Here is a 21039-nt window from a genome sequence, read left to right as displayed (position 1 = left end):
GCTAACTGTTGAAATCTTTACTTAATGTATGCTAAACTGATCTTCTGTATATAAAGAAAATCGAAAATGAATCCTCATGTGAATGGAAGGGGAGAGGGAGTGGGAAAGGGGAGGGATGCGGGTGGGAGAGATGTTATGGGGGGGAAGCCATTGTAATCCATAAGCCGTACTTTGGAAATTTATATTCATTAAATAAAAGTTAAAAAAAAAAAAAACTTGATTGACAGAATAATGCTCACTGTGAATTAAAATTAATTTTATTTTGTTGGGTCTCATGAACTCTCCATAGCATAATTGCAAAACATGAAACTTTTCTTGTTTGCCTTCTACTCATTCATTAGATCCACAAGATATTGGGGCAGGGATCTGGTTAAGAAGTTGCTTGGGTTGCTGGAATCCCATTCCGGAATGCTTCGGTTCAGGCCACTGTGCTGCTTCTATCTGCAGCATGCTGCTAACGCAGTCCTGGAAGGCAGCAGCTAACAGTTCCGACACGTGGGTCCCTGCCACCTACATAAGAGACTCACGTGGAGTTCTGGGCTGCTGGCTTTGGCTGGGCTCCTCCCTGGCTAGTGTGGGCACCTGGGGTGTAGACCAAGGTATGGAAGGTGTATCTCTGCCTTTCAAGTAAGTAAAAATGAATAAATGATTTTAAAAATAGGATTTGAGGTCCTTCAGTTCAAAGCATCATGATTTCCAATTTCCTAGTCCTTGTTCTGTGATCCCTAAACTGAGTTCCCTCAATCTACGTTCTTGTTCCCGGAAACTGACTGGAGGACATGTTCCTCCAGCCGCTGGAAAGACCACCAGCTGACCCACTCCTGAATCCACTCCAGGAACTGTTCTGTGGCATTGCCCGTGGCCATGGCCGCTCTGCAGGGCCCACCACTAACAACCAGCTGCCTCAGGACGGTGCTGGAGAGCCAGTCTAGCTTCAGAGTTTGGGAAAAGATTAGCTGTGGACCCTGAGTGTGCTCCCAAATCAGCTCCCAGCTCCCAGTCTGTCTCCCAGGGACCCGTACCTACCTCAGCGTCCCACCTGAGGCTTACTCTGTCCCTGACCTTGGCCTCCTGCGCAGCCCATCTCTCAATAAAACGCTTCCTCCGACGTGTCACCTGAGCACACGGTGGGGACAGCAGTGGTGAGACAGCACCTTAATGACGTCAGATGACTGATCCGCAAGAAGGCTGAGCTGTAGCAATGTGCATACATTGTTTGAAAGTAAAGCATTCCTAGCAGAGGAGGGGAGACGAAAGCAAACTAGCTGGGAGCACACTGTCCTCGTGCCTTAAGGCAGAATGCGATTACAGCCAAGTGTGGGAAGTGTACACACACTCGGACATTGACGTTGCACTGGGATTTCAAAAACCAGAGAACAGAAAACAACAGAAGCAAAGTGTGAAAGGTATCAAAGTGGCTTTTATTCATTTAATTCTCCTTGTAATTTATAAACGCCATCAGATATTAGAAGGAAACTGGATTAGGGTACAATTTCTAAATGAAGATAAAGATCTAATAAGAACAGAGGGGTCTTACGAGCCAGCTTACAGTTCCTTGCAAAAATAATGATATGTGAACAATTAGTAAAAAATGAAAATCTGAAAAGTTACCTGGACTCTGAAAATGTTAAGCAATTTCCCTGTATCTCGGTTTTGATTATTTCTGCAGAACAATCCAGCGTGTTGGGCGGAGACAGTGCTGACTCATTCTGTTTTGTTGTCAGCGCGGCAAGCCCCTCAGAGCTTGGCGTAGTCTTTCAGAATCATCTCGAGCTTCTGGCTCAGCATGATGTTCCCTCGGGCCTTCAGTCTGCCGCTGAAGAACGCCTGGCGAGGGGGGGAGAGTGCCAGCCTTAACCATGCTGCATTTTATTGTTGTTGTTTTTTTAAGACCCGTTGTTCAGAGTGAACACAACTGAGTTAATAACTCTGGACAGTAAAGCAACTTTTATGTAGCAATGATAATGATTATAGATAGCACCCATGTTTTTAGATATCTAAGAAAAGGCAAAGAGGAGACTCCGTTTGTTAGAAAATCTTAGAATAATTTATCTGAACTGACAGATCTGGGAGCTGTTCCACCCTAAGCCCCTGGCTTTATTCTTCCCTGCTAATTTGAAATGACTGAATACCAGGCACTAACGTATTGGTAACCATAAAAATATTTGATTCACAACAGATTAAAAGTATTTACTAGAACTTCATGAAATAGAAAGCCATCTGATGGCCAGATAGGATGGTGTGGTGCAGTGGTCAGTAGATCACAGCTGTAGCCATCAGAATCCTGGGTTAAAATCCGGTGAACCTGAGCAAAACACCGAAAATCTCTGGGCTCCTAAGACCTATGTGCCTGATCTATAAACAGGCATGGCGATAGTACTGAACTATGTGGGAGGTAAATGAAATAATATGTGCAGTGTTGGGCTTAGTGTTTGACACTGGTCAGAGTGTGTTAAGCAATGGCCTGTTAGAAGAGGGGGAGTTTCTGCACCAGCCTCACATCTGACCTGGTACAGACACCGGTACAAATTCAAGTCCCCTTCTGTGCAAGCTCCCAACAGCTAAAATAAACATAATATAGTTTTTATAAATCACTGAGTAAGTAACACAGGAAACACGAAGTGAAAGAAATCTCTAGCTTTTTAGCTGGCAGGAAAACAAGAATAATATCCATATACACTTAACATTTAAAAGCAGCTCCAGAAACACAAGGGGACTTCAAAAAGTTCATGGAAAACGGAATTAAAACATAAACTCACTTTGCAGCAAAGAACTTTGAAATCTATGCATAGTTTTTCACAATATGCATTTCACAAGCTTTTTGAAGACTCTCTGCATAATCTCACTTAAGAATCACACCATCAACAGGAAGTAGGCTCTGAGCAAGTCTCACCTCAGCTGACAGGGAACTGCGGTTCACAAAGCTTCAATAACCGCCAAGGCCACGGGGCTAGGACTTGAACTCAAGTGTTCCCTGCTTGGCCGTGCCTCCTGCCTGTCAGTTGCTAACATCTTAACCTCAGAAGCAAAGCTTCATCAACTGGAGGAAAAGCAAATACTTTTTATCCCAGAATTAACAGAACTCATTCGATCAGGATTGAATGCTAAGCATCCGAATAGTTTTCCAATTCCAGTCTTCGACTGCTTTCACGATGCACCTGCAGAACCCACAGGCTGCTGACTCGGCCGGGAAGGAGTCGGCTTTTACACCAGCCTGGACCTGGGCAAGAGCGCCTACTAACGACAGGAAGTAAGCACACCAACCTCGGAGGGTGCAGACGGACTCTCCCAGTCTGACTGCCTTTCTCGGCTGGACTACTAGAACTGCCAAATCACATTTCCTACAAAAGGCTCTTGACCACAGTTCTGTATCAGCAGCCTGAAGCCATTTACACACACTGCAGCACCCAAAGTCAAGGCACAGCAGAGTGTGGAATGTGCATTTTCAAGGGAAACAGACTGATGAACACGACACAGACCCTCATCGTGTCTGGAGCTACCTGCTTCATCTGTGGACCTCTTAGGTACCTCTTTGGCCTAGGAATGCTGAACAAGAAGTACTACGACTTTAAGAAGCTGCCGGAAAGGAAGAATCTAGGCAGGTGGATCATCATGCTTTCCAGAAAGACCAAATCAACTTTGTCACCCACAGGTGCGCCTGTCTGTATTCTGTTACCCCAGCCTTAACATGTGAAGCAAAAATGACATAATGACATGATTTGACTAGCGTATTTGGATACCTGGGAAAATAGTTTTTCCGAGATATGCATTTCTTTGCATTCCTTTTTCCTTCCTTAATTACTGATTCATTCATTGCCTTTTGTCTACTTTCTCAACTGAGGGTTTAAGAGGTTTTCAAAGTTACTCTGTGAATTAGTGATAACAACATACTGTGTAGCCGCATTTCTTTATTACAACCTCCACTCTCACTCTCCAGGTTTATGGGACTACTTTAAGCAGTGTGATAGGAATTGAAGTTTCTAATTTCCACACAGTTGATGGGAAGATACTGAGAGGGAGGGAGGGCAAAGTACTGAGAACCAGCATTATCACAAGTGACGTGGTGAGCGGGATGGAGCCAGAAATGATGTGGTGATAGGTGGTAGGGATTTTATCCAAGTGTAGAGGAAATCTGGGATGTTTTCTCAGGTGGAATGACCTATACTCTGACTTATATTATTAAGGATTACCCTGGCTTCTGTATGCAAAACTGACTGGATGGGACAGACAAGACCAGAGGACCAGTGAAGGAGTTGCCCTGGAGACTGAGGTGAAAGGCCACAGAGCCTGGATGGCGGTGACCACCTGCAGGAGAGGATGGGTTCAGGACACATCCTAGACAGACTCTTACATTCCTGGGCTTATTAACTGGTGCCCCTTACTGAGAAGAAAAATATGGTAAGAAAACTCAAGTCCCAAGTTCTATCCTGCACCAAGTTAGTTTGAGACCACAGTTAGGTTTTCCATCAGAGAAGTCAGCAGAGAGTGGTGCTGTATCACTGTGGAGCGCAGAGGAATGAAGTCAAACATTTAAATCCGTGAGATGTTAGCACACAGGTGACTTCCAATGCCACAGGATGGAAGAACACATATAAGGAAGGAGCAGGGTACAGGAAGAAGCCCTGCAGAACACCTCGCTGTAAGGGCTGGGGCAGAGATGACGAAGGGTGGCCAGAGGTGGGAAAAGTGAAACAGGAGAATATGATGCCCAGAAGCCAAGGGATGAAAATACATCAAGAGGTTTGCAGCTGGGGCGGACATGGCGAAGCGGGTTAAGCCGCTGCCTGCAACATCAGTATCCCATATAGGCACCAGCTGGTGTTCCGGTTGCACAATTTCTGATCCCGCTCCCTGCTAGTGTGGCCTGGGAAAGTGGGCCAAGTACTTGGGGCTCTGCCACCCCTGAGGGGGACCAAGATGAAGCTCCTGGATTTTCCCTGCCCAGCCCTAGCTGCTGTGGCCACTTAGGGATTGAACCAGCACATGGGAGATCTTTCTCTCTCTCTCCCTCTCTAACTCTGTCTTATTTTACTTGAAAGATTCATTTATTTGAAAGGCAAAGTTACAGAGAGGGAAAGGAAGAGGCAGAGAGAAAGAAATCTTCCGTTTGCTGCTTCATCCGACAAATGGCCACATCCGCGAGAGCTGGGCTAGGCTGAAGCCAAGCCCAGGAGCTTCATTCAGGTCTCCCACGTGGCCATCTTTCACTACTGTCCCAGGCTGTTAGCAGGGAGCTAGACTGGAAGTGGAGCAGCTGGGAGTCGACCCTGTGCCCAGATGGGATGCCTGCGCTGTAGTGGCAGCTTCACCTGCTATGCCACAGCGACAGCCCAATCAGGTAAAATAAATCTTTGGGAGGGTGGAAAAAAAAAAGGTTAGCAGCTAACTGTATCGAGTGCTACTGAAGGACTGAATGCTCCTTGGATTTGGCACAATAACAGTTACCAGGGACTGTTACAAGAACGGTACCACCACAGTGATAACTGTGGAATCAAGATAAGGGAGAAGAGGATCAAAGTCAAGACAGTGTTCAGACACATGTGGGCCAGGAGAGTAGCCGCTCACACATGTGGTGCTGAGTGCTGGGCTGTGGTTAGTCCCGGCTGAGATGTGCTGTCCCTGTAAAATATACCCAGGAAGTTCAAAAACTTGGCACTTTAAGCACATATAAAATAATCTCATTAAACTGACTGCTTATTGAAATCCTACTACTTGAATGCATTAGGTTAAAGATACATTTTTAAATTTTCACCAGTTTCTTCACTTTTTTAATGTGACTACTAGAAAAGTTCCGATTACATGCGGCTCCCATCACAGGTCTTGGGGACAGTACTGGTCTAGACTATTTCTGTGAAAAGGAGCAAGAAACGGTGTGGCAAGCTGGATGGGGATCTGGCATCAGGGGAGGGTGCTATAAAGCAAGGCACTGGCTGGCGCCATGGCTCACTAGGCTAATCCTCTGCCTGCGGCGCCGGTACTCCGGGTTCTACTCCCGGTTGGGGCACCAGTTCTGTCCCAGTTGCTCCTCTTCCAGTCCAGCTCTCTGCTGTGGCCCGGGAGTACAGTGGAGGATGGCCCAAGTGCTTGGGCCCTGCACACGCAAGGGAGACCAGGAGGAAGCACCTGGCTCCTGGCTTCGGATCAGTGCAGAGCGCCGGCCGTAGCAGCCATTTAGTGGTGAACCAACGAAAAAGGAAGACCTTTCTCTCTCTCTCTCTGTCCACTCTGCATGTCAAAAAAAAAAAAAAAGGCAAGCCATTAGCTCGCCCCATGCTGCAGGGAGTTGGCAGTGTAATGAGGGAACGCAGAACCGGGAAAGAAGGGAAGCAGCAGGACATTGAGGGACCGTCTTGAAGGGAGGAGGGAGACTTCCTTCCATGAAGAATATGCAGCAAGAAGCCCAGATGGCTGCTGTTGCTGACAGAAAGGTCTGCAGATGGGAAGGGGAGATTCTCATCTGAATCTCATAGCTGTTTCCCCAGCGGGGCATGATGTGCTCAGCTGAAATGGAGAGGCGGGGGTGTGGCACTGCAGGAATCAACAGGAATGGACGCTGTCTGGAAGCCATCGTAAGCCATGGCTCAGAGACTGTGAGCCTTGGGACCCAAAGTGAGAGGAAAGCCAGTCCGGTTGTGTGGATCTTCTCCAGCCATGTGCACAGACACCAAGGCCGCAGGATGGGATTGAAACAGGGCGGTGTTTTCCAGGCACGTGAAGTGTGAGAGAGAAAGGTGGGTGAGGGGTTTTCAAGGGAGACAGGAGGACAGGACAAAGGAAGTGAAAAGGCGGACAGGGCTGAAGAACAGAAATGCAGGTGACGGTGTTGGAAAAGCAGAAGCTGTGCATTTTATGTTCCTAATAAAGACTCATCCTTTACAGAAAGGAGTAAAAGTAACAGAGCCCATTTTGTTGGCAAGCTCACTTTTAGGAATCTTGAAGGAAGCCACCAAGGTTGGGAACAGTTGGGAGAGAAAAATTGCACACCAGGCAGCGTGGCTTTTGATAATGGAGTAGGGGGGGATGAAGTATCAGAGCCAAATAGGTTCAGAAAAATCCTGATATTAACTAGAATTTTTCTAAGTCCATCCCCTGCGGTACTACTGACTAGGAATACAGATGACATAAATCACCCTTTCCTAAACAGTTACACAAATGCCTCACTACCACTCACTGAATAATCCATTTACCCTTGAAGCTATGGTATTCCTAGCAATCATACACATTTTCCCCTAATCCTAAAAGTACACGCATGTCGATCATAACAAATGCAGAAAGCAGTCTCGACTACCCACTCTGCCCTAAAGTGAAAACCCACTCGCTGGACAGAAAGGCTTTACACATCAGGTTGCTCAGTGGCTTCCGCCTGCATGCAGCAAGACCTAACCTCCTGCCCACACCTCCAGGTCCTGGGTGGTCGAGCCCCTGCGGCGCCCCCCCTCCTCACACTTCTCCCTGCGGTGCATCCTCCCAGCCTTACTGGCCGGCTCAGGCTCATGGCTCGCTCTCTCATCCTCTTTAAGTCTCTACCAAGCCTTTTCCAACAACCCTTCCTAAAACAGTCCTAGACCTTGCCACACTCTAACCCCAGGCTGGCTAACTGAGGCCTGGAAGTCAGATCCAGTCTGCTACCTGCTTTTACAGATTCCTGGAACTCAGTCACACCCCGCTGTTGACATATTACCTCTGACGACTTTAAGACGACACTGGCAGGGCCCCACAGCTGCAGCAGAAACCATCCTGCCCTCCGAGTCTGGAGTTCTCATTGTGCGACCCTTTCCGCTACTCTACCTCGTTCTACTTCATACTTGAAGTTGTATTTCTTTCCCGTGAGCACTCTAGAACTAAGCTCCACCCAGCAAGGGCACTGTCGTGTAGGCTGACAGCCAGAACCGGGATCAGAATAGGTACGACATAAATTCCTGGGAAGTAATGAAGGCCAAGCTCTATACTAAGCCCCTTACAGATTCATGACTGGATTTAGTTCTCCATAATCCCTTTTTGATCATTATAATTACCATATTCATTGTACTGATGAGAAAACAGGCTTTGAGATTATGGCAGAGCCAATACTCAAACTTAGATTATCTGATGACGGACTATTTTTTACTCTACAAATATTTTAAAATTAGTCTTTGCAAGAAAATGTTTCCTTGTTTACTGAAATTATACCATCCTTTGTAAACTTGTATCATTTTCTTCAAATAAGCACTGTGCTCTTCTCCTTAGGGAAGACGGTGGTATCTGGTGCACTGGGTTGTAATTAAAACAAAGCCTCTTCAATACATCTTCCGGCTAGTTTTGCCAGGTCAAAGGTGTTTACAAATATAATTGTGTATTCTACTACCGATCTGAACTCCTTCATTCTATAAATCAATCAGTTGATTTCCTGGAATTTCAGGCTGTATGATACGAACTGAAAATTAGAAATTTCTGCTCCATTAAACTACATCAGCTACTGTGTGTGCTGGTGGACGGGTCACAAGCTGCAGTTTACTATTAACGGATAATCATCAGAAAAGACATCCTATCTCAATCATGATTTTCCTCTGACATGCCTCTAATGTATTTTTAAGACACTGAATGTTAGGTTAAAATCTCCTTCTACTTCCCAGTTTCAGTGAATTCCTAATCCCGAACAGGCAAGCATCCCTAACTCGAAATACTCCAAAATCTGCAACATGGCGCGCACTGAGATTACACCTGCGTTTCCGATGCTGGACATCTGGGGATGCTCAGCTGGTCAAGTCTAAGCAAAATGTCCATAAAGTTCTCAGAAAATGCATGTCCAATCATTCCACAAAGTCTGAGGGGCCTCAGTGTATCAGGAAGGACTGCCTAGTTTTACACAATACTAACAGCTTATAGCCTTTCACTTCTGAATTAATGTATTCAAAGTACAAATGTGAATTCTATGTCGTTTGACTATAAAGAATTTCACCCAAGTTCAGTTTCTGAAAGTGTCAGCTGAAATTCTGGTGGTTTTTGTTTTTTTGTTTTTTTTTTTTTTTTTTAAAAAGGATGATCTGTCAACCAACCAGAATTCTGGTCCAACAGGGACTTCTTCAGAGTTGTAAGGATTCTTCTCTATCAGAACTTGGGAGTCAACTCAGAAACTATGCTTGTCCAGCAGGAAGGCTGGCTCAGTGACCCTCCTGAGTGTTACCTTCTGAGGGTCCAGCTTGCCCAGGACCACTTCCATGAAGTCCTCGTCGGAGATGATGATGGTGGTATCCGCGGAGCCTTTGGCAGGGCCTTGGTATACTTTCCCAGAGCCGTTCTTCAAGTCAATAGCTGGGAAAACAGACAGCAATGTGCATCATTTCTCTTCACAAGATAAACCAGTGCAAACTGTTGAAATCCTTACTTAATGTACACTAAACTGATCCTCTGTAAAAAAAAAAAAAAAAGAAATTATCAATTCCCAACTTGACTCTCACTGGGATTAAACATGACAATAGGTCTGCTCTGATTTCATCATCATTAAAAAAAAATCATCTATTATTTTTCACTTTATGTTTCTGTGTGGGAGCAAACTGTTGAAATCCATACTTAATGTATGCTAAGCTGATCTTCTGTATATTGAGATAATCGAAAATGAATCTTGATGTGAATGGAAGGGGAGAGGGAGTGGGAAAGGGGAGGGTAGTGGGTGGGAGGGACAGTATCGGGGGGAAGCCATTGTAATCCATAAGTCGTACTTTGGAAATTTATATTCATTAAATAAAAGTTTAAAAAAAATATTAAAAAAAAAAAGATAAACCAACCAAAATGCAGCATCTTCATCGTTTCCTAGCTGATGAGTCCCCTTTGATCTACAGATAATGTATAATCTGTCACTTAGAAAAACTTAGAACACCTTTTACTTTCTGAATGCTCTTTTTATAAACAATGTTTTTTCCTGGATCAATTTTATATGACAAAGCACTTTAAACATGAATTAATGCAGAATTAAGATATTATAAAGAAGTTAAGCTTTTCAAGTCTTTCTTTTTAAAGACTCATTTATTGGAAAGGCCGAGTTGGAGGCAGAGAGATCTTCCATCTGCTGCTTCACTCCCCAAATGGCCATAATGTCCGGAGCTGGGGAGGTCGGAAACCAGGAGCTGCTTGCGGGTCTCTCAATCTATTAGTCTGCTCCCCAGAAGGCTGGAACGGCCAGGTTCGGGCCAGGCCAAAGCCAGGAGCCGAAACTCCATCCAGGTCTCCCCCATGGCTGGCAGCGGCCCTGGTAGCCGGGCCATCATCTGCTGCCTTTCCAGGCGTATTAGCAGGGAGCGAGATTGTGGCATCTGGACTGGGATCTGTGAAATCTTGGGTTACATACATGACTAATCACAAGGAGCTACTTTTGCTTGTGCTTCCTTCCCTTAATTTGGTAAAGGCATTTCAGCGCAGCCGTATCTGTATATACCCAGTTCATTAATGCAGGGAAAATACGCAAACTACTCACTAAATGGGTGATTAGAAAAGCACATAAAAGAACGATTTCTGCTGGGGCCAGCACTGTGCTGTAGCAGGTAAAGCCACTGCCTGTGACAGCAGCGTCCCATGTGGCCACCAGTTCCCATCACAGCTGCTCACTTCCAGTCCAGCTCCCTGCTAATATCCTGGAAAAAGCAGTGGAAGATGGCCCAAGGGCTTCGGCCCCTGCCACCCACATGAACAACAGGAAGAAGCTCTTGGCTTTGGTTTGGCCCAGTCTCAGCTGTTGTGGCCATCTGGGGAGTGATCCAGTGGATGGAAGACCTCTCTCTCCGTAGTTCTTTCATATTAATAAATAAATCTTTAAAAAATGATTTCTGAGGCTGGTGCTGTGACATGGTAGGCTGGGCACCAGTTCCCATTGCAGCTGCTCCACTTCCAATCCAACTTCTTGCTGATGGCCTCAGAAACACAGCAGAGGATGACCCAAGTGCTTTGGCCCTTGAGCCCACATGGGAGACCCAGATGAAGCTCCTGGGCTTCATTCTGGCCCAGCCCTGGCCATTGAGGAGTGAACCAGTGGATGGAGGACTCCCTCTCCCTCTCCCTCCCTCTTCCTCTCCCTCTCTCTGCCTCTCCTCTCTCTGTGTAACTCTTTCAAATAGAATAAATCTTTTAAAAAAAAATGAAAAAATGATTTCTACCCAAAAATGAAAATTTTAGATTGAAAATTAAAATTTTAAACATAATCAAACCAAGGACATATACTTAGTTTATGAACTTTTGGCAGGAATAGCACAAAGTCTAATCATGAAAAAACATCAAACTGAGGAGTATTATATAAAATAACTGTCCCCCACTCTTAAAAATGTGTCAAGGTCATGAGAAGATCATCCAGGTGAAAGCAGACAGCAGAGAAATAAACACCACGCATGTCCAGGCTGTACCGGCCAGTCCTTTCCTTTTGTTTCATTTCTATTGTTATCACTATTAAGGTTCCTTTTGCTCTTTTGCCATAAGGGATGTACGGAGACAACTGGTGAAATAGTATCATGATCTGTAGACCTTAATACTAAGTCAGTGTTACTCTCCATTGATTTAGATAACTGTTCCGTGAATAGGTAAGAGAATGTCTTTGTTCTTAGGAAATGAAACTAGACAGTTTTTTCCTTTAAGGATAAAAGCATATCATGTCTGCAAGTTACTCTCAAGTAATAATACAGAAAAATAACATGAAAACAAATAAAAATCAAATAGACATTTAAGAATTTGCAGAAACTGGACTAAAGACAGATTTAAGTTCTCCATTCTACATAACTTTTCTGTACGTCTGAAATTATTTCAAAGAATCAAAAAAGATGTTAGATGAAGCACACACAAGGGGACTGAAAGCCGTAAATGCTGTGTGTTGTTTATGAAGTGAGTTTCTGTGTGTCCTGATGAGTAACAGTGATGAGGAAGCAGTCAGTGTCGCTAAGTGAACCTGCAGGAGGCTCCTCCCAACCAACAGGCCTCATCCCTCCCCGGAAAGCACACTTCTTTGCAAAGGCCATCTTTCAAGACTTCTGATAAATGCAGGAGACACTCAGTTGGATTGCAACGCCAAACCTGGAACCAATATCCTTAACAGTACTTGATCTAATGCTACCACTCGAGAGTTATCTGGTCTCACTGCCAGGAGGGCACATCCTTCCTCTGTAGGGCGAATTTCTGAGATTCAAATACATAACTTGTATAGTCACAGAACCTCCTCATCCAGTCATTGCCGTTTCATGCTTAACAGTTGCCTGGATTAAGTCCTGATATGCAGACTTTACTCTACATGGTTGATGTATAGTATTTGTAGAATGTTGCTATCTAAATGTGCATAACACTTAGGCTCCCATAATGTAGAAATTACAAATGTGGGAAACGAAACCAAATTTAAATTTAGGAGAAAAACAACCGAGTGCTCCATGCCCACCAGCTGAAAGCTAAGTATCATCCTAAAGAAAACGGACAGGCTTTCTTGCTCAGCAACACTGTATGCTTAACGTGGAAATAATCTGCAAAGTTCAGTAGTGTGGCTGCTGTACAGCTACTGGACACAGATTCTCACTGAGCTGCATGGCTCTTTGTGCCTGGAGTTACAATGAACTGCGTATTTAAAGTGTGAGCTAAATTGTAAGACACTCACATCGTTTACAGACAAGAGGAAATACTAGAGCTGTTCTACACACAGGAACAGCAGATAATCTGCCAGGACCAAGAGGTGTTCTTAATCTTCCTGGACGCCCTGAGGCCAAGTGGCAAAGCTCACGTTCTCAGGCTCAACTACTAATTCCTTGGACAAGGTTTCCAACTCCAGACTGCCAGCTGAGAATCCACCCTCCCCCGCCCCCAGCCCCTGGTTAATCTAGTCCAGATCTTGGTTGGGTACAGTTTTGTCACCACAGCTCTTCCTCTTCTCTCACAAACCTCACTCCTCTCCCATTTCTTTAGGAGAAGAGAGACAGTCACTGGACAATAATGGACAGCAGCAGGAGACAGAATCGGCATCCTCAAGCAGACAGGCTCAGACCATGGCACTACTTCTGACCCTCTCATGCCTCTTGAGTTTCAGGCCATGGAGTTCAACCGTCTCACTACTCATCCTACACATGCCTCCTCCTCTCCATTGCCACCATTAACGTAGGTCTTCCTTCCCTTTACTGTGCAACCTTTCTTTCCCCAGCTTCCCTGACACACCTCCTCTGTCTTCTCATATTTGTAGCCCCCATCCTAGCCGAGAACTTGGCACACAGTTAAAAACTCCAATATTTGTGGGATGCGCTGCTCCCCCAATCTTCTGAAAGCCCAGAGTGCTTTTCTGTGTCTCGGTGTTCTGTAAAAAGAATTTGAATACTTGAATGGGTACACAAGTCCTTATTTGGATTCTGCCAGGCTCAGTGTGTATACTGCAATTAAGTTTTTCAGGTTTTAATAAGGAACTCATATATGAAACATGCACAAGTTCATGAGAAACGGGTATTATGAAAAACTTCGTGGGTTTCAAAAATTTTCTGCACCAAAAGAAAAACTTGGCTTTTAATTTCATTAGTCCATGAACTTTTGAAGTCATCACATGTTGTGTATTAGAAAAAACCTCCAATGGCAGAAAAATCTGACAGGTTACTTCTATACTCGACTAATTTCACACTAGGTGAGACAATTAACAAAAGCATCATGTAAGTTTAGATTATGTTTTGCCACCAGTGAGTTAGGAGAAAAAAAAAACTTTGCAATTTTAGAGCTTTATGGGCTGTGGAATTTCAGGAAGGAGTAGGTCCATTTTAACTTCCAGGAGCGCATTCTTTGCCCTCTCACCCTGTCATCTCTCAGTTCCCCTGAACTGTACTGCAGCTCACAATACCAACCTCTGGCTAGCTTTAGAAATTAATGGTAACAGAAAATAAATGTGATTATCCACACAGAAAATCTATTTTAACAGAAAGTAATAGCTCAATTTCAGTATTTTTTAACAAAAAAAGAGCAGTTACTCTATTCCATCCAAAATTATGCTTTGTTTTTTCTCAGCATGCACAGAGTCAGGCTAATAGGTGCTGCAGGTAATACTAGAGGCTCACAGAAGAATTAACTGCTGCCCTTTCTCAGGACTACACCAAGGTCAAGTGAGAGGAGACAACGGTTACAAAGATCACAGTGCAGTAAGGTGACTGTGACAAGCAGTGAACTGTTCGAAGGGAATTCAGACTTATTTCTCCAACTGCTGTCCATTTTAACCTTCTTAACCCACAGGCGTTTCACCCAAAAGGGTAAAATACTTAAAGGCAATGATATCAGAAAAACAAAAGTGTTCGAATATGTCCCATCATTCAACTCCATTGTGGAGTAATAGAGACAACAAATGCACTGTGTTCTTGCTATTACAACATACTAATAGTGAAATAAGGAAGACAGGCTTAATCCCGTCCTCTGACTACTTGAAGAAGCTCTGTCTGTGGATAATAAAGCTTCTATTCATCAGCTGTAAAACGACTTTCCTCTCTGAAGGAGGGCCAGGAAGGTGCAGGTGAGCACGGCAGGACGTGGCCACCTTCTCACAGACACCTTGCTGAGGCCCTCCTGACTTTCTGGCAGGTAGGGACCTACACCTCTCAGGTCACCTCAGCCCCGCCGGGCTGCCCTCCTGCTCCTGGGTAACCACACAGCACAGAGAAGACGAACCTGAAAGTACACAGCCATGACCCCTCCCCCTCCAGAACGTTGAACTCTCCTAGTGCTCTCCTCTCTACACCCACACTAATTCAGTTGATCATTACTTTGATACGTAAGGAGATGCAGAGAGCAGAAAACAAACAAAGGCCACAAGGCAGCAGTAACAAGTAGCCATGAAGAGGATACCAATATTCTCATTTTTCAAGTAGAAACAAGAGAATAAAAACCTTCTGCCAGGCAACTAAAGGTAAGTTTCAAATGTAAATACCTTCCTTGCCGATAATATTAGAAAATGTATCAGGAACATCACAGGAGGATCTCAGCTGGTGACTGACACAACTGGAGGAAATTATGTGGTTTGTCCAGAATGAGTGGCACGTTCACCCTAAGATCCCCACCAGAGGCGTACTGGCCAGCCCTTTCTCATGCTTGCAGCTCAACTCCTTCCCTTATCAGTGCCTTCAAAAGCCCCGTGCTTCAAAACTTGACTGCTAACATACTTTCATCCACAGGAAAAAGCTGAATTCCAGAATGAATGGAGAGAAGGAAGGAAAGTACAAAGAGAGAGGACAATAATGATCCCTATATACACACCGTCAATCCATGAAGTTTAAAAAAAAAAAAATTAGACCCTTTGAAGTTTGGGGGAATACATACTTAGCACATTTTTGCTTTCCTTGATCCCTATTCTGAATTAACTTCCAAAAGCAAAAATGTCTTCCAGAAAAACAAATTAGAGACAAATTTATATTAGTTAAAAACTCCAGGCCAGCGCCACAGCTCACTAGGCTAATCCTTCACCTGCGGCGCCGGCACCCCGGGTTCTAGTCCCAGTTGGGGCGCCGGATTCTGTCCCGGTTGCTCCTCTTCCAGGCCAGCTCTCTGCTGTGGCCCGGGGAGTGCAGTGGAGGATGGCCCAGGTGCTTGGGCCCTGCACCCGCATGGGAGACCAGGAGGAAGCACCTGTCTGCCGTCTTCGGATCAGTGCAGCGCGCCGGCCACAACGCACTGGCCGTAGCAGCCACTTGGGGGGTGAACCAACGGAAAAGGAAGACCTTTCTCTCTCTCTAACTATGCCTGTCAAAAAAAAGAATCTGAATACATGAATGGGTACACAATTCCTTATCTGGATTCTTTCTGGATCAGTGTGTGTGTGTGTGTGTGTGTGTATGGAATTATATATATCATTTTCTTCTTCGCATCTCTATAGATCAAATTTCACATAATGGCATGTAGTACCTCCAGGAATGGCACATGTTATATTAAAAATTGTTAATACTGAACCAAAACCAAATGAACAGAACTTTAAAATGTCTTCTAGGAATATGTAATAGATAATTATTTCAAGAAATTAATTGATTCAGATATTTTAATTTTTTGGTCTAAGTGAACATTCATAGTTACTCTCTGGTTATAATAATAAGGCAATCTAATTTTTAAGGCATTTAAACAGGTACTCTTTTAAAAAAACAAAAGGGACCAACAGCAGCCAGGGCTGGGCTGAAGCCATGAACTCCACCCAGGTCTCCCAGGCAGATGGCAGGAACACTGTCGCTTGATTCTGTACTGGCACGAGGCTGGAGTCAGGAGCCTGGGCCAGGAACCCTGACATGGGATGCAGAAGTTTCAGCTGCCAGGCTAAATGCCTGTTCCTTAAACAGGCACTCCAGAATAAAAATAATGAGCACCTTGCTGTGCAAGGAAAGCCCAACATGTGTGCACACTACTCGCATGGTAGGTCACGGAATACAAGCACCGAGGGAACGACGGCTCCTTCCGTCCGAGGCAGGGCCTTCAGAGGCACCACCCCGTGTGCTGCATCTGCTGCACGAGCTCGCTGCTCCAGAGGAGGACTACAGGGGCTTTGGCCATGCTGAAAACCGTAGGTGGTCCTAGAGTACGAACCAGCCGCAGGCTGCTCCAGGAGGCTCCCAGCTCTCCAGGGCACTCAGCCAACCTAAGCTCCAGGGTATCCCACCGTGCCTCAGAGTCACGAAGCAAGGGGAAGCTCTCGGAGCCAGCCACTACCCAGGACGCAGTTTTGCTCCTATCAGCAGGTAGGACCTGTTCCTTGGAACTTCCAGGTAGAAAAGAACAAAAAATTCAAGTTTCAGTGAACGTTCACCTGTACCCCATACTTCTCCAAGAACTCTAGAGGTGTGAAGACTCCAAAATACAAAGTCAGCATGTGCTGCAATTAAGTCTGTGCCATGATTAGGGAGGCAAGTTATGCCAGACACACACAACGTTCAGACAGGCTTTTTCTTCTTGAAATGCCGCTCTGGTCATTCTGGACTATCAGTGCGAGGAAACATGACTACTTTCTTCCTGCAGCAAGCTGCTGCCTATCAGTGCCTGGTCAGCTTGCTAGACGGCCACCTAACAGAACATTTGATCCCTGGACTCGATATATAAGCATCTTTGATTGCAATCTCCATGTCAGGAAAATAATTAGGATCTTAAACTGATATTAAGATCATGTCCAAATCATTTGAAAGAAAAAGTTTTTAATTGTCAAATATAATGACTTAAAAATAATTCATCTAACCGGATAAACCTGTGTTACATTTAAGAGGCAGTGGAACATAAAGCAGCATGCAGCTAACAAGACTGTTTACAAGTACAGTGTGGGCAGTATTTGGCCTAGTGGATACGATGACTGGGTCCCTTGTCCAAGTACTTGGATTCAAATCCTGGCCCCACTGCCCATTCAAGTTTGCTGCTACTATGGACCTGGGAGGTAGCAGGTTTTAGCTCTCCTAGTTAGGTACCTGCCATCCACGTGGGTGACCTGAACTGCAATCTCAGCTGCAGCCTGGCCCAACCCTGCCCATTGTAGGGATTTGAGGAGTGGACCAGAAGACAGTACTATCTGTCTCTCTGCCTCCCAAATGATCCTACAAAATAAAAATACAGAATGAAAATACAACAGTCCTTCAGCATGCAGAGCAGTGCCAGGACCTTCCTTTGGACCCAAATTTCACCAGTGCTGAAGTGTCTTATAAAAAACCTGCATAATATTCACATATGACCTGCATAACCCTCCCATATACTTTAAGTATCTGAATTACCTACAATACCTAATACAACATAAATGCTATGTAAATGATGACAAAGAAAACCTCTGTAGACTTTCAGTACAGATGCAAAAACAGGAGGCCTAATTCCATTTGCATTCACAGCTGGTGACTCTACAGAGGCAAGCCCGTCACTAAGGGAGACTGACTACACTGATTTGAAGTACTCCAGTGAAATTTATTCCTCAAATCTCTTGAAAATTGAATGCACGTCGGGGCCAACCTTGTGATGCACTGGGTTAAGCCACCACCTGAATATGAGTGTCAAGTCAAGCCCGGCTACTCTGCTTCCCATCTGGCTCCCTGCTAATGTACCTGGGGCAGCAGTGACAACGGCCCTAGTGTTTGGGCCCCTGCCACCCATGGGGGAGACCTGGATGAAGTTCCAGGCTCCTGGATTCCTCTTGGCACAGCTCTAGCTGTTGTGGCCATTTGTGGAGTGGACCAGCAGGTATAAGAAATATCTTCCTCTAACTCTACCTTTCAAATACATAAATAAGTCTTAAATAACATACATCTCTTTGGGTGCCCTGAAAAAAAAAAAAAAAAAAAAACTTGTTGGCTCCCATGAAAAAAAAAACCTACCCACCTTCAGAGAGAGAGTTTTCCATTACAAGGCTATTTCAGCTCCACTGAGTAAGCATTACCTCAGGATTAGAAAGTCGGGGCTGTGACTTACTCCACTTGGCTGCAGGAGCTCCGCCTTTCGTGATATGCCACTCAAACACAGCATTGACCTTCTTGACCACCTCACGCCCCACATCCTTCAGGCGACGGCCTATCTCCTCAAACACAAGGGCGCTCTGAAGCTCCGCACCCTAGAGAGACAGGGCTCACTTGAGAAGTCCTACAGAAAGGACTCGGGAACAACGATTGGAAAAGACATGCAGGAAAAGCGATTGTTTTTAAACCTGTACATAAATAGGGCAGTTATCCCAGTTTTCTTACTTCATACTAGTCTCTCCACTTTGCTTATGTGCGTGCCGTCCAGAACCTCAGTCCTCCCAACAGCAGGGCTTTATTCTCAGCAGAAATCAAAATTGATATTTTTACAGTAAGTTAAGAAATTCATAAGCATGCCCTTGCTGACTTTAGGATGGTACTGGGCAAATAAATCAATTTCTGTGCTCTCATCTGTAAATGCCAGGAAGCCTGCATTTCCTCCTACATCTAAACCTTCCTAAGTTTTTTATCTTAAATTATTCTTACGGCTTTTTAATTTTTAACCAGTTGTAATACAGTTTATGATGGATAATGAAACACACATTAAAGTCGGTGTTTCAGAGAATAGGAACATTTTTATCAAATTCTCAGTGTAGTAAGAGAACCATATAAATGTGTTAATAAAGATGATATGCTGTTTTTATATTTCTATACAAAGCTTTATATAAATCTTTAGATCAAGTCAAAGGTACAGGATATTTAACCTTTTAATCTATTTTTCTCCACAACATTTTCTTACAATTTCTCTGTAAACAAGAAGGAGGTACCTTTCCCTGAAGGGAAGAGAGAACTTCCACTTCGATTACGGCCCTGTCTAAATAAGGTCGGAGTTTGTGAACTCAAGAGGCTTCCACAGCCTTGGCAGCTCATGACAAGAGCCTCGGGTGATTACTGATATCATAAACAAGAGTGTCAATTGTTAAATCAACAACAGAAGTCACTGTGCACTTACTCCCCATGTAGGGTCTCCGTCTTTAATGTGTTGTACTATGAGAATTAATGGTAAAAATAGTCTCCAAAGAGTACTTTATACCTTGTGTGTCTGTGTGGGTGCAAACTGTTGAAATCTTTACTTAGTAGAGTTATTCTTCTGTATATAAAGATAATTAAAAATGAATCTTAAGAATGGGATGGGAGAGGGAGTGGGAGATGGGATGGTTTGCAGGTGGGAGGGTGTTTATGGGAGGAAAAACCACTATAATCCAAAAGCTGTACTTTCGAAATTTGTATTTATTAAGTGAAAGTTTTCTAAAAAAAAAAAAAAAAAAAAACAATTTCTCTGTCAACAACAGATTTAGTTATTGTAAAGCAAGAAAATTATTTTCTCTTTGAAGATGTTCCCATTTCCTGCAAAAAGTTTTCTAAAAATTCCTAAGTTGTGAAAGTATTCCTGTTATGCCAAGTGGATCTGAATTAATGTCCTTCACTTCAAGAACTGTGAATCTTTCATAGCTCTTAATTTTCTCAAGAAGCCTGAACTTTCTTAAAGTGATCTTCACTGAAATTCATAAAAAAGGAAGTGACCCAGATTACCGTTTTCTTAACTTACCACAGAGGGCGTCTTGGCTAAGGTAGCAGATGCTGGCAAAAGGTCAACATACGCATTTGAAATAACAACATCACCAGTTTCTTGGACCTTGTAAACAGCAGAAGCAAAAATAAATAAATAAATAAATAAAGCTCACTTTAACAACTCCAATGGAGACATGATCTCATTGTGAAGCAAAAGAAATCTGATTTTTTTTTTTTAAAAAAAGATGTATTTGAAAGGCAGACAGAGAGAAGGGCAAAGAGGAAGGAGAGGCCTTCCGTCACTACTTCATTCCCCAAATGGCCACAACAGCCAGGGCTGGACCAGGCTGAAACCAGGAGCTGAGAGCTTCCTCCAGGTCTCCATGTGGGTACAAGAGGCCAAGCACTTGGGCCATCGTCCACTGATTCCCAGGCACATTAGGTAGGGAGCAGCATTGGAAGTGGAGCAGCCAGGACTAGAACTGGTGCCCATATGGGATGACACTGCAGGCCAAAGCCTAACCTCCTAAGCCACAGCCCTGTCCCCAGAAAGCTATGATTCTGTCTCGTGTGAAAAAGAAAATAACCCAAATAAAATAAAAATGAAAAAAATAAGTGTCAAGATAAACAAACACAAAGGGTTTCTGAATTAATACAATTATTATTAACCCTGGCTGTAGAATCAACTAGAGACCTTATTAAAAAAAAAAAATCTTTGACCAGGTCTCATCCCTCAAAATTCCAATTTTAGCAGTCTGGGATGGAGCCTAGGCAATGATACTTTGAAGACTTTTTTCCCAAAAAACATGAGAGTATCTCTAGTGGGAAACCAGGGTGAGAAGTAATGAACTATTCCAAATAATAAAAGTTATGGTGGGGCCGGCGCTGTGGCATAGCAGGTAAAGCCACCACCTGCAGTGCCAGTTCAGGTACTGGCTGCTCCACTTCTGATCCAGCTCTCGACTGTGGCCTGAGAAAGTAGCAGAAAATGACCCAAATCCTTGGGCCCCTGCAACTACTTGGGAGACCCAGAGGAAGCTCCTGGTTCTTGGCTTCAAAGGGACCCAGCTCTGGCCATTGCTGCCACTTGGGGAGTGAACCACGGATT

The 21039-nt window shown here is 44.3% G+C and overlaps 1 protein-coding gene and 1 long non-coding RNA gene across 5 annotated transcripts in view; one reads left to right on the top strand and one right to left on the bottom strand.

Moving 5' to 3' along the window:
- Positions 1–1400: 1400 nt before the first annotated feature.
- The window catches only part of HSD17B4 (hydroxysteroid 17-beta dehydrogenase 4), a 90746-nt gene continuing 71107 nt past the window's right edge, over positions 1401–21039 (bottom strand). For all 4 annotated transcript variants that reach the window (XM_008254935.5, XM_089334840.1, XM_089334838.1 and 1 more), the window contains 4 exons: positions 19969–20055; positions 18376–18514; positions 9164–9291; positions 1401–1827 (listed from right to left, as the gene is read on the bottom strand). In XM_008254935.5, coding sequence (XP_008253157.2) covers positions 1738–1827; positions 9164–9291; positions 18376–18514; positions 19969–20055 — 444 coding nt within the window. In that variant the 3' untranslated portion in view covers positions 1401–1737. The remainder of the gene's footprint in view (positions 1828–9163; positions 9292–18375; positions 18515–19968; positions 20056–21039) is intronic.
- LOC149126009 (uncharacterized) lies at positions 1834–9006 on the top strand. Its single transcript, XR_016235188.1, has 2 exons — positions 1834–3652; positions 4185–9006. It is a non-coding gene; the product is annotated as an uncharacterized LOC149126009 (long non-coding RNA).

This window comes from Oryctolagus cuniculus, chromosome 6, assembly GCF_051225735.1.
Source record: "Oryctolagus cuniculus isolate XC-2025 breed Fujian yellow rabbit chromosome 6, ASM5122573v1, whole genome shotgun sequence".
Classification (NCBI taxonomy): domain Eukaryota; kingdom Metazoa; phylum Chordata; class Mammalia; order Lagomorpha; family Leporidae; genus Oryctolagus; species Oryctolagus cuniculus.
This window is presented reverse-complemented; position numbering and strand designations above follow the sequence as displayed.